The sequence below is a fragment of the Pinus tabuliformis genome, chromosome 6, assembly GCF_031772625.1.
Source record: "Pinus tabuliformis cultivar Carrire ecotype Pingquan chromosome 6, CPIR1, whole genome shotgun sequence".
Lineage (NCBI taxonomy): Eukaryota > Viridiplantae > Streptophyta > Pinopsida > Pinales > Pinaceae > Pinus > Pinus tabuliformis.
Window position 1 is genome coordinate 1,747,106,790 of NC_142292.1, and position 13,219 is coordinate 1,747,120,008.

The 13,219-nt window shown below is 30.5% G+C and overlaps 1 protein-coding gene across 1 annotated transcript; it reads left to right on the forward strand.

Annotated features, from left to right (window-relative positions):
• The first annotated feature begins 8,963 nt into the window (after window positions 1-8,963).
• On the forward strand, window positions 8,964-12,861 carry LOC149265894 (hexose carrier protein HEX6-like). The gene is made up of 4 exons (XM_089394129.1): window positions 8,964-9,324; window positions 9,475-9,794; window positions 11,448-12,074; window positions 12,214-12,861. The coding sequence occupies exons 1-4, from the start codon at window positions 9,192-9,194 to the stop codon at window positions 12,682-12,684; spliced, it is 1,551 nt and encodes a 516-aa protein (XP_089250255.1). The 5' UTR covers window positions 8,964-9,191; the 3' UTR covers window positions 12,685-12,861.
• The last annotated feature ends 358 nt before the right edge of the window (window positions 12,862-13,219 follow it).

The following is a 13,219-nucleotide window of genomic DNA, read 5'->3' on the forward strand; positions in this document are numbered from 1 at the left end:
ATATTACTATTTAAGTATCTCTAGGTTAACCTTAAAATTAAGTTTCCCTTAAACGAATTCCTATAAATATCAATAATTAATAATATTGATATGGTTATCCTTGATAAAGATTTTGGAATAAATTTGTGATTTAACCTATAGGTTTAAAGATACCTTAATATTAATAAAACCTTGGATTATAAGTAAGAATAGATTTTGGATTATGATTTACCTAATATTTACCTAATATAATAAAACTCGAGGAATAATAGGTGAACAAATTGTTTAGATCTATCAAGATGGTTTAGATTAGGTAATAAACTTTTAATCTATTGGACCAATCTATTTAAATAATAAATATGATATAGACCTAACTTATAATAGATAATAATGACATTATTAACCTTAATAAATTTAAATATCTTTTCAATAAATACCGTTTTAAACCTTTAGGTACCATTACATTAGTTTTAATAATAAACTATCGACCTCAAATTATTAGTAATAATAGTTTACCTTGGAATAATTATTACTAGGTAATTATGATTTACCATAATAGTAGTTATAATTTCACCTAATATAGCTGATTCTCCAAGAAATTTAGATTATTAATTACTTATATAACTGATTGATCTAGTAGAAAAATAGGGTTGGTCCCTTGACATTGGAATAACAATTAAATATGATTTATATTAGGGGATATAATAACCATCTTAATTAAATATGTACATAATAAGAATAATACACCTAATTATTTAGCTAATTTTTTAAATTTTACCAAATTTTACCAAATATTTACCTATATTAGCTTTTTAGAGAAATATTAAATTAAAAAGAATTTTTTAATAATTTTTTAAGAAAAAATAAAATAGAATAAAATATAATAAAAAATTTTAGTAGTTTGACCAAGGTCTCTTGGTCAAAATTAGCCGTTAGAAATGTAGCATTGGGTCTATGCACACTCTATTTATTCACGCTAAGCTAGATTGGTTCTTCAACTTGTCCTGACGATGAACCACACTGGTTGGTTCGAAACACGTCGACAAAAGATTCGCTATGTGATTTTGCCGAAGATTATCTTACAATGATATATAATTTGTATAACATTTAAAAATACAATTTAAACAATAGAAAAATACACATTGTTTTCTGCACTCTAAATGTGATGAGTAATATTTTAAACCTTAGACTTTTCAAAATTATTTTAAGAAGTCATATATATATATATAATATATATATATATATATGTTAAAAGAAAATATTTTAATGTTATATAGAATAAAATATTAATGTGAGTTATGAGTAAAATATTTTTATATGAATTAATATAGACATGTATTTAAAAATATATTAATAATAAAAAACTACTTTAATGTGCATTGATAAACATGTTATATAATTTGTATAACATTTAAAAATACAATTTAAACAATAGAAAAATACACATTGTTTTCTGCACTCTAAATGTGATGAGTAATATTTTAAACCTTAGACTTTTCAAAATTATTTTAAGAAGTTATATATATATTATTTTTAAGAAGTTATATATATATATATATATAGATATATAGATATATATATAATATAGAATATAATATATAAATATATATATAGATAGATAAATGTTAATAGAAATATTTTAATGTTATATAGAATAAAATATTAATGTGAGTTATGAGTAAAATATTTTTATATGAATTAATATAGACATGTATTTAAAAATAAAAAACTACTTTAATGTGCATTGATAAACATGTTATATAATTTGTATAACATTTAAAAATTCAATTTAAACAATAGAAAAATAGACATTATTTTCTGCACTCTAAAATAAATTTACACTTAAACATATTTGATTCCTCTCAGTTCATATTAAATCTTTGATTAAGATGAATCTATGTTAGTGATAATAACTCTAGGAATATTTCAAGATCAAAATAATAAAAATAAACTCTAAATTAGGTTTATGTCAACATAAGAAACTCTAAATTATGTTTGGCCCACAATTAGTCTTTGTACTTTGTTGCGTTACGAACTCATAAACATACACTGAACAATGGGGACTACGTACGTTGCTTTCTTTGTTCCATCACTTTTCCGCGCGAAATACTTGAGGATGAAAGAAAATCTGTGGTTAAACTCTTCGCTTTAAGCTCTCCGCAGATAAGACAAGTACTTCGGAATTGGTGCGATATCTCAAATGTTTGAAAAGTCTATAAGACAATTGGTTCAAACCTCGTGCTATTTATTGTATGTTTGAATATTCTATTATAATATATGCTTGAAAATTATATGATTATCATATCAATAGATTTCTCTCCTTTCTTATATCCGATGATTGAAGTTCAGTTTAAATCAATTCCAAAACTTTGATATATATATATATGAAATTTAAATCGTATAAAACTCAACTACCCGAAATTCAACCAATATTATTTTTAGTTTTCAAAACTAATCCGTTTATTACACAGTTAACTTACTAATTGATAGCAATTCGAAAATTTCGAATCAGATATCTGATATTAGGGCAAGCAAGGCTGACTTCAATTACTCGGTTTCTCCTACTCTTTTGGACGATTCCACTGCGACAATTTTGTCTGCGAGCCTTGTCATTGTCACTACGCGATCTTTTCGATGTTTATTTCCAGCCGTTCGGTAAGAAATTATATTTTCACTTACATTTTTTTCACGTAGGGTTGGAGTTGTTTTTATTGGCATAGTTTAACCCATTCTTTTCTCATCATGTGATATAATTTTGGTAAATTGGTATTTTTTTACTTATTTAATTTTTTATTTATTGATAAATAAATTCAACGTTATAAAAATTTTGCAGAATATTTGAATTATATAAGTTTTATAACTCAAAATACATACCAAAAAAATACAATAAAATGTGTAAAATACTAAAAGATTTAGAGCACACGTTTTTATATTAAAAATATAATTTTAAAATACACATGAATATTATATAAATGGTTGAAGTTTTATTTCTGTTTCCATTTTTGTCAATTTAATTTAATAATATTCATCATTCTCTGTCATTTTTTTTCAATTTGATTCCTTTTCATCATTTTATGTGCGATCCTCATGCTCATTAACTGTCACGATACTACCCATGATACATGTAAATAAAATTTTAATTTATTATAACCTTTACATATATAACCCTACCATAATTTTTATGCCGCACATACTCTGCCATGACACATAGTTATTTGGGTTAATAACATTGTTGGGAATTTATTGTACCCACGAGAATCTATTCAAATGTTTGGGTTCATGGTTTTGTTTGCATGCAATGTTTACATACATACACATTTGGCAACCGGGATGTGCGCTGGCATAATGCGAGTATTGTTTCGGCATTGAGTTGTTGGGTTGCAATTAATTTTACGGGCAGCTGTTTAATGCTCCCCAGCACAGCTGTCCTGTCCCTCCTGCTCGGCCATGTGAACACGCCGGTTCCCGTATCCTCGTCCCTCGCGCCTTTGGTTCCCGCTTCTTTTCAATGGCGTGGATCTATCGATCTGGATCCGAGGGTGGAGATCCGTCGGAGGGTTTTAGGGTTCTTATTAAGTGCTCTGAGTTCCCACTTGGCTCATTTGGTCCTGACGCTGCTCCCGGGTTCTGCTTGCCTCTTCGCGCACCGGGTATTACTTCCATTCACACCTCCTCCGAGGTTTCATCTGCAACTCAGGGGTTTCTCGTTCGATTTTCCGGGATTATTCCACACAGGTAATGGCTTTTCTCACAGTTTAATCCATGGTTTCGCTATTATGTTATTCTTTCATTACGGGTCTCTCCGTTGGTTTTGCATGCGTATTAACAGCTCTCGTTTCTCTGGTGTATGAAGGTGAAGCTATGGTGATGCAACCTTCCAATACGCAGGACGACGGGCCCTCGGCAACCCGACCTCCTTCGCTGTGTATCAGGTATGCAATATCAGCTCGTAGATTCCTGGGTGCGATGTTTGGGGTTTTCCCCCTTTTGCCTGTTGTGGCTGTGAGATTTATACATGCTCAATTTTTCACTGGCTTTTAGATTCCCTTAACCTGATCGAAGTTACCCAGGACAGGGTCCTTGTGGTTTTGCTTCCGAGGCTATTCATGAATTTTCATACTCTCAGATTTTGTGTTCTCGGCTTGCCCTATTGGGTTGTGAGGAACAGTCGGTTCCTTTCGCACGGGAGGTGCCTTAGCAGTCCCAGTAATTGAATTATCTCGAAGGCCTATTTGTCTTTTATGAATTGTTATTCAGATGTAATTATTTGTGTAACAAGTAGTAAAGACTACTAGTGAACTGGCCGCGGAATATGGACCTCTCTGTTTTTCAATGAATATTTTGTTTATATTTCCAATGAATATTTTGTTTATACTTCCAGTTCGTCGTTTCCTGGAATAGATACTTGCTCTGTAAATGTCATTTTATTTCTGGGTTTCCTCGGAAGGTTTTAATAGCGGACTAAACTGTATTTCTGAGTGCTTGACTCCGGTGCTTAATGGACTTGTCACTCTGAATTAGTTAATGCGATTATAATGTTATCACAGTTGCTTGTATATGCTCTCATGGTTTTATGCTACGGCGGAACTGCCATTGTCTTAAGAGAAAAACTATTGTCTACTATCTGTTCTGATTCGACTTATTGTTCCTTTTCGAGCCGTTAAGGAAGTCTGTTATGTTTTTGACATATTGTTTCCTTATTGTCGTTATGCATTGTTTATAACGAAAGAGTTATGGTTATTGCTGAGAATATGTGTTTTAGTTGGTTTGAACATTAGATACTCCTTCTGCTGTCACATTTGCTACCGCGACTATGGTGAATCGTGCGGTTTGCATTTTCGTTGTTTCATTAAATGAAAATACAGTAAAGTCTGGTTCTGGTTCATAACTTTCTTGAACCTTCTCTTAATATTATTCACATTCTTACAGTTTAACAGTTACCTCTGTCTGTGTATTTTTCTAGTTATATGTAGTAGCTTTACAGTTTATGCAGACTGTCTCGTTTGTTATAATCTCATATGGCCTTCTAAATTCTTTTAATGCACATTCACACCGTAGATATTAAGGTGTTTAATTCCAGCGAGTGTTTCTCATTTCCGTTCTGGTAACCCCAGCTTGAGGCCTGTTATCCTACTCTCCTCTAAGATGAACAAACTCATGTCGTTAAAAGAAAACTTATTCATTTTCTTTATATGTATATATACATTAATTCCTCGGTATTCTATACAGTGCATTTTGACCTCTGTCTTATTTTTTTTTTTGGAGTTACCAATAAACATATCAGCATCAGGGTTTTTCTCAACAGTCATCTATTACTATTTCTGTAATATTTGCCTGAGCCAGGTAAAATTACAGCAAGCATGATAATGATATAAGAATGTATAAGTTTAATTAATTTTCACAACCATTCTACTGTATTTAGGCTACTGTAATATTCACAACAGTCATCTATTACTATTTCTGTAATATTTGCCTGAGCCAGGTAAAATTACAGCAAGCATGATAATGATATAAGAATGTATAAGTTTAATTAATTTTCACAACCATTCTACTGTATTTAGGCTACTGTAATATTCAGTTAACAATAATATCTATATTCACTGTTGAAATGATTTCCTCAAAGGCTGTTACATACCTGGTCCGATGGATTTGTAATTACGCTTCAGAAGTTCACCTGTAATCTTTGTTTGCTCTTGACCACCCAACCATGAGATCCATTGCCAAGACTGGAATCTCCCCCCGAGCTATCTTGCAGGCCCAAAGCCCTCAACAAGATACATGCAACTTGTGCCTGGTTATCTGGTCCTCACCAGACTTAACCAGTTTTCCTCTTTTCCTTTTTTTTTTGTCTGTCCTTACAGCACAGAATTTTTGTCTCTACCCTCCCTTTTCCCTTGGAGGCCTCTCCAGTTAGGGAGGGTAGTTTCATGCAGTTTTCATAACTGATTTCCTTTCCAATCTTCCTTTCAGAAGTTGCCAGCATTTCAAGAAATATATATTCCTTTTTAATATATATTTTAATTCACAATAAAATAATATGATTAAAGTTTTAAAAACAGTCTTTCAATTCTATCTTTTACTACAGTAAAATTCCAATATTTACATTTTCCGGGTCATCACATTAACTCTTCCAAAGAAATTGATGTGGTTATTTTTGTTGCAAATTAATAAAATGTTAGGAAATTAGGTAAATTCATTTTTTTTATTAATTTAGAGTTTATTGTATAACAATATAGCTCGTAGAAAGTAGCATGTAAACATTAGATTTGTGACTCTAATGTGCAGAGTCGTATTACTTTGAGCTTTGAATTAAATGCTCAAGATGATGAGTTCCGTATAAGGAATGAATTTATATTATTTTCAAGGTGATGAGTTCTAATTATAAGGACTAAATTTAGATTGATTTTTTTGTTATGTATTTTTATTTATTTTTATTTTTATATATATATCTAAACATAGACAAATAAATAAGCATGTAATATTTAAAGAAGTATTTATAACAAAATAATTATATAGAGAGAAATTCTTATGGATATAAAATCTCTGCTTTCAAATGTGATGAAGGCATATATTAATATTTTAATATGTAGAATGTAAATTATAAATAAAATACTCGAATTTCAAATATATATATATAGTAATTTATAGATTTTTTAATATGAAGTTGACATGTAACAAAAAATTATAACCTCTCACACATATAAATAAATAAATATGAAAAATTTTAATAAATATTTATAAGTATATAGAAATGTACCAATATATGTTTTCTATTTCTAAATATAATTGGGAAATTTATTAACATTTTAAAGTATAAAAAGTAAATCATAAATAAAATATTTTAATATTTTATATATAAAACATTTTATTAGTGTCATGCTAAAAAATAAAAAAATTATATTACATCTTATCTGTATTAAAACATTTTTATTAGCTAAAAAAATTTACAAAATATATTACATCTTATTTGTATTTATATTGACAATAAAATTTTAAAATACATATTAACATTATATAAATGATTGATTTTTTATTTCAGTTTTCATTTTTTTTTCAATTTGTTTTTTTTTCATCATTTTGTGTAATCCTCCCATCACTCTTCCAAGGAAATTGGTGTAATCATTTTTCTTGCAAATTAACAAAATGTGTAATCATTTAAGAAGTTAGGTATAACATTATTTTTTTTTAATTAATTTACAATGTATTGTATCACAATATCACATGTGGAAAGCAGAATGGATGTTGTTGTTCGATTTGTGACTCCAATGTGCATTCTCGTATTATTTTGGGTTTTGAATTAAATGCTGACGATGAGTCCCAATTATAAGGAATGAATTTTGTCTGATTTATTGTTTTTTTATTATTTATTTTTATTATTATTATTGATTCATTTAATTATGTTTTAATAAATAATTATTTTATTTTTATTTATATATGAAAAAATAATTAATTAGTGAGTGTAATTTTTTAGAGTTGTTATTTATAGTGAGAATTTTTTGAGAAAAAAATGTGTAAAAAATGTCTAATATGTTTAACAGTTTTTGTGGATATTTCACTCCTCATCAATATCCAAAACAATATAATGAAATATATTACTTAAGTTTCATATTGTGAAGAAATAATATTACTTAAGTTTCATATTGTGAAGAAATATTGAAAGTTAATAATCATCTTTCACAATATAAATTATAATAAAAAACAAAATATTTAAATTAATTATAATAAACTATTTAAATTAAAAATTATATATCTGTGTAACAATACAGCTTCTATATATCTATCATTTTTAATGTAATTTTACTAATTTTATAAATATTATATTTATATTATTTAGAAATAATAAAATAATACTTACAATAACAAATTAAAAAATAATGATTGTTGACTTTAAATAAAATACTTCAATTTCCTCTTTAATTCTACATTCACTTTATATAAAGATAAAATAAATAAAAGTAGAGAAAAAATAATAATAATTTTTTTTTAATATTAAAGACATAGATAAATAAACATGTAACATTCTAATAAATATTTTTACCAAAATAATTTTATAGAAAGAGTCTCATAGATATATGTTTGCTACTTTAAATATGATTGGGGTATCTACTAACATTTTAGTGTGTTAAATATAAATCATAAATAAAATATTTGAACACTATATATATATGAAGTTTAATATGAATTTTATATATAAAGAAAGAAAAGATTCTTATTCCATTGTATTTTTAAGATTTGTAATTTATTGGTTTTTTTAATATGGAGTTGATATGGAACATTCTAAATATTAGTAACAATATATATATATATAAAAACAGAAAAATATGTAAATATGTAACATTTAAAAAGATATTTATAACAAAAATAATTATATAGAGTGTGTCATATTGATAAACGTTTTCTATTTTTAAATATGATTGGGACATTTATTAATATGTTAATGTGTAAAATGTGAATCATAAATTATATATATATATATATGTGAGAGATTTTTTATTAATTATTAGAAATCAACCTAAATCGATCTTAAATTTTGCATAAAAAAAAGAGTTTACGTTTTGAGAAATTTAATCCCGATAAATTCAAAATTAAAATATATCTATACTAATTAAAAAAATAATGCTATAAACTAATAAATTATACAAACATCTTATTAATAAATTAAAAAACTTTATTAAGTTATTAAATATTTTTTATTGAGAAATATATAAATATATTTCATTAGTAAATTAAATATTTTTATTCAAAGATACAGAAATATTTTTTATCTTAAAAATACATATATTTTAATAATCAATTTTAACTCTGTTTCATTTCCCATTTTATATATATAAATATAATGTTTATCCGATAGACATATATTTTTTTTGTTCCTATTAGAAAGATATTTTAATAAGAAATAAAAATACTTGTCCACATTAGAAGGATAAAATAAATATATATATATATATATATATATATATATATACACACATTACAGCCGTATAAATCAGATATTCTGCAGCCTGGTCAAGATTTTGCACCATGGAGATTATCGTAGAAGAAACAGCAAAGACGTAGTATGCATTACGGAAGCTGCACAATATCTACTCCTTCCTCCGCTCAATCTTGGGCTCCCTGCATAGGAGTGAAGGCCAATAAAGAAATTCTAATCTACTTGTATGGATTCGGGTTTTTTCTAGCCGAGAGGCGAAGAAGAAGCAGAGGCAGCAACCATGGCGGGGGGATTTGTGGCCTCCACTGGTCCTCAAAAGAAATATGCAGGAAGAGTTACAGCGTTCGTGGTCGTGACCTGCCTGGTGTCGGCCACGGGAGGTCTCATTTTTGGCTATGACCTCGGGATTTCAGGTGCGTTAGTAGCTCCAATGACTTCCTTCACAAACCCCTTGATGTGCCAAATATGAATTCCAACTAGGTATACATGTTGATTGGCACAAGCTTCAGTAGGGATCTGTGCAACAACTTTCTCAATTTAGGTGTTTCTCGTATGCATTGCAGGAGGAGTAACGTCCATGGATCCTTTTCTGAAGAAATTCTTCCCAAATGTTTTTCGAAAGCTGAAGCAGGCGCACACCAACGCTTACTGTAAATTCGACGACCAGCTTCTCACGACGTTCACGTCGTCTCTGTACATAGCCGGTCTAATTGCCTCCTTCTTTGCATCGGCCACAACGAGACTTCTGGGGCGGAAGATGTCGATTCTGTTCGGCGGCTTGATTTTCCTTACCGGGGCCGCGCTCAACGGTGCTGCCGTTAACGTGGCGATGCTCATCCTCGGCCGCATATGTCTGGGTGTAGGCGTTGGTTTCGGCAATCAGGTCAGTGCATCACACAATCTGGGGTAAAGATAGTCTGCGGGGCATGTCTGTGCCCTGTAACTTCCTGTGCACAGGTCAAATTATGTAATATTGTAGATGTGATAAGCTGATGTTACCTCACTGCTGAACCTTATTCCCAATACATAAATCTTTGTGTTGCTCGGTGTAAGAGTATGTTTATCCCTGTACAGAGAAGAATCATAGGCGTACTCTAATTTTTTATTATTTTTTCGTTGGTTTGGTTTTGGACTCTGTTATTGCAGTTACCACTATAATTCTGGAATTTACAAAAAAAAAAAATTGTTTTTTCTACTAGGTCTAAGAGGTTGATTCCATTTGCTACCCTGATATTAGGTCGATTTCTACTACCACTATATTTCTGGACTTACAACTAGTCTCTTCTCAATAAACTATAGACTATTCCAGACATTTAAACCCTCTCAATAAACTAGACTATTCCAGAAATTTAAACCTTATCTTTTACAAGCGCTAATTAAATTGCACCCCATACACAGACCTTATAAGGATAGATTATATCTATCCTTATACAGAGAAGAATCACAGAATACACTCTAATTTAAACTAGACTATTCCAGAAATTTAAACCTTATCTTTTACAAGCGCTAATTAAATTGCACCCCATACACAGACCTTACAAGGATAGATTATATATATCCTTATACAGAGAAGAATCACAGAATACACTCTAATATTTTTAAATAAATAAATAAATTTTATTAAAAAAATTAAAATGTTTAAATCACCACTTAATATTTATTTAAAAAAAAAAAAAACAAAAAAAAAAACAAAACTAAAAAATACTAAAAAAAAACTTTATTTTTTAAATCTTTATAGAAAGCCAAAAAATTTACTGATTAAACTGCACTCAAGAATATATATAAATTTTCATAGAATTGCATGAAAACTCAAAAATATATATGAACTTTCATAGAGTTATATCCTCTTCCCTACTTCATAGGATTTGGAGCTTTATAGACATAGATTTATAGGATATGAAATACTTTTCATTTCAGTAATTTTTTTCCGAAACCTATTTAATTATTAAAATTTATAAATTTATATAAATATATATTCAATTTAATGATGAAAATTTATATAAATATATGTTAAGTTTAATTTAAGTGGATGGTTGAATAGTTTTTATTATCTCAGCCTAAATTCAAGTTTTAAAGTTTAGTTAGTGGGTTGGTGGTTTATACCAACAACATCAGCAACAACTATTATCTTTTATTTTTTTCTAAATTATTTTGCAATACATATAATAGCAATAGGCTAACTAGACTGTTTTTTTCTCTGAAAATTATGGAAATTTTAATAATATTTTTATAAAATTATGTAGGGTTTTTTTATAAATTCAAGTTATAATTGTCAAATTTCACTATATTGGGTGCTCCAAAAATTTTTAATGATCCATCAAAAACATGATTCAAACACACCTACTACAAAATTTCTTGAAATTATTTTACCCAAATTCCCAAAACTTTTTACTATCCACACAAATCCTCCCCTCCCACAAATCCTCCCCTCCCGCTCTGTAGACTACGCCACTATGCTATGGCACCGTAAAAAATAAACCGAAAAATGAGATGAACTCGGTCCTCATCTGATCAAAACCATCTTGTAAAATCGCAGGCTATTCCTGTCTATCTATCGGAAATGGCGCCTCCGAGATTCCGGGGAGCGCTAAACATCTGCTTCCAAATGTTCGTCACTGCAGGGGGCACAACGGCTACCCTTATAAACTACGGCACCCAGAGACTAGACGGCTGGGGATGGCGCCTCTCACTTGGTCTGGCAGCCGTTCCCGCGGGCATAATGACGATAGGATCGTTGGGGCTTCCCGAAACGCCCAACAGCTTGGTCGAAAGAGGGCACCACGAGAAGGCGAGGGCCATGCTAGAGAAGATCCGCGGGACTCCCGACGTTCAGGAGGAATTCCAGGACCTGGTAGAGGCGAGCGAGGTATCAAGGACGGTGAAGCATCCCTTCCGCACTATTTTGGAGAGGAAATACAGACCTCATCTGGTTATGGCCATCGCCATTAACTTCTTCCAGCAACTCTCCGGGATCAATGTCATCACGTTCTATGCGCCCGTTCTGTTCAAAACGCTCGGTTTCGGCAACAGTGCGGCGTTATTTTCAGCCGTCTTGACGGGGCTGACGGGTGGGGTAGGAACTTTCGTCGCCCTCATCGCGGTTGATAGGGTTGGCAGAAGGTTTCTATTCATCAGTGGAGGAATTGTGATGTTCGTCTCTCAGGCAAGTCTTTACTTTTTGAGAAACGTCAAGTCCTCAAGTCAGTACTTCATGTTGCATCCACTATATTTTTCACTACGCACAGAATAAATTGTTTTGATGGCGCCTCTTATTTGGGTTAATTTAATTATGTTCTATACAGGTGGCTGTTGCAGCAATTTTAGGCATTAACTTTGGGGAAAGTGGAGAAGGCAGCCTGTCCAAAAAATTGGCCATACTAGTGGTGGTTTCCGTTTGCGTCTACGTATTGTCCTTTTCCTGGTCATGGGGTCCTCTCGCATGGCTGGTTCCCAGTGAGATCTTCCCTCTGGAGATACGCTCGGCCGGGCAGAGCATCACCGTAACTGTAAACTTTCTCTTCACGTTCGTGGTTGCCCAGGCATTCCTTGCCATGCTCTGCCACATGAAGTACGGGCTGTTTCTCTTCTTTGCAGGCTGGATAGTGGTGATGACCGCTTTCGTTTATTGGTTTCTCCCTGAGACCAAAAATGTGCCAATTGAGGAGATGGCCATTCTGTGGAAGGAACACTGGTTTTGGAAAAGATTCCAAGAAGAAGACAAGGCAGCCACAAAAATACCAGTGGCTGACAAAGTTCCAGAGATACAGTTTTAGTTTGAAATATTGGCACGAATATACAAACTTATCCTAATATAGCCACAAAAATACCAGTGGCTGACAAAGTTCCAGAGATACAGTTTTAGTTTGAAATATTGGCACGAATCTACAAACTTATCCTAATATTTGTAGTGTGATTTATTTGCAATTTATAAGAAATGAATTGGCAGGCCAGATGATACTGGTTTGTAGACAAATTTGGATTAAAAAATATTTCACTGGCAAAATGTTATTTTCAAAGACATATCTAAAATACTTATTTTTTAAATCAAAATGTTAATTTTCAGGTAGGGAAAGTATTCTATCTCCAAGAATAATATCATAGTTTAGTAATAAACCCTTTGCTTTAACACCACAAACTATGCCCTGCACCCTAAATTTTAATAATACTATGCATTTTAAATGAAAATTCATATGTTTTAATGGACACACAATATATACAAAAGAAAATTGAATAAAAAATTAATGGTAAAAATTAGATTATGTTAAAAATTTTATATTATTTTTAAAAATTAACATTTATATTTTTTTA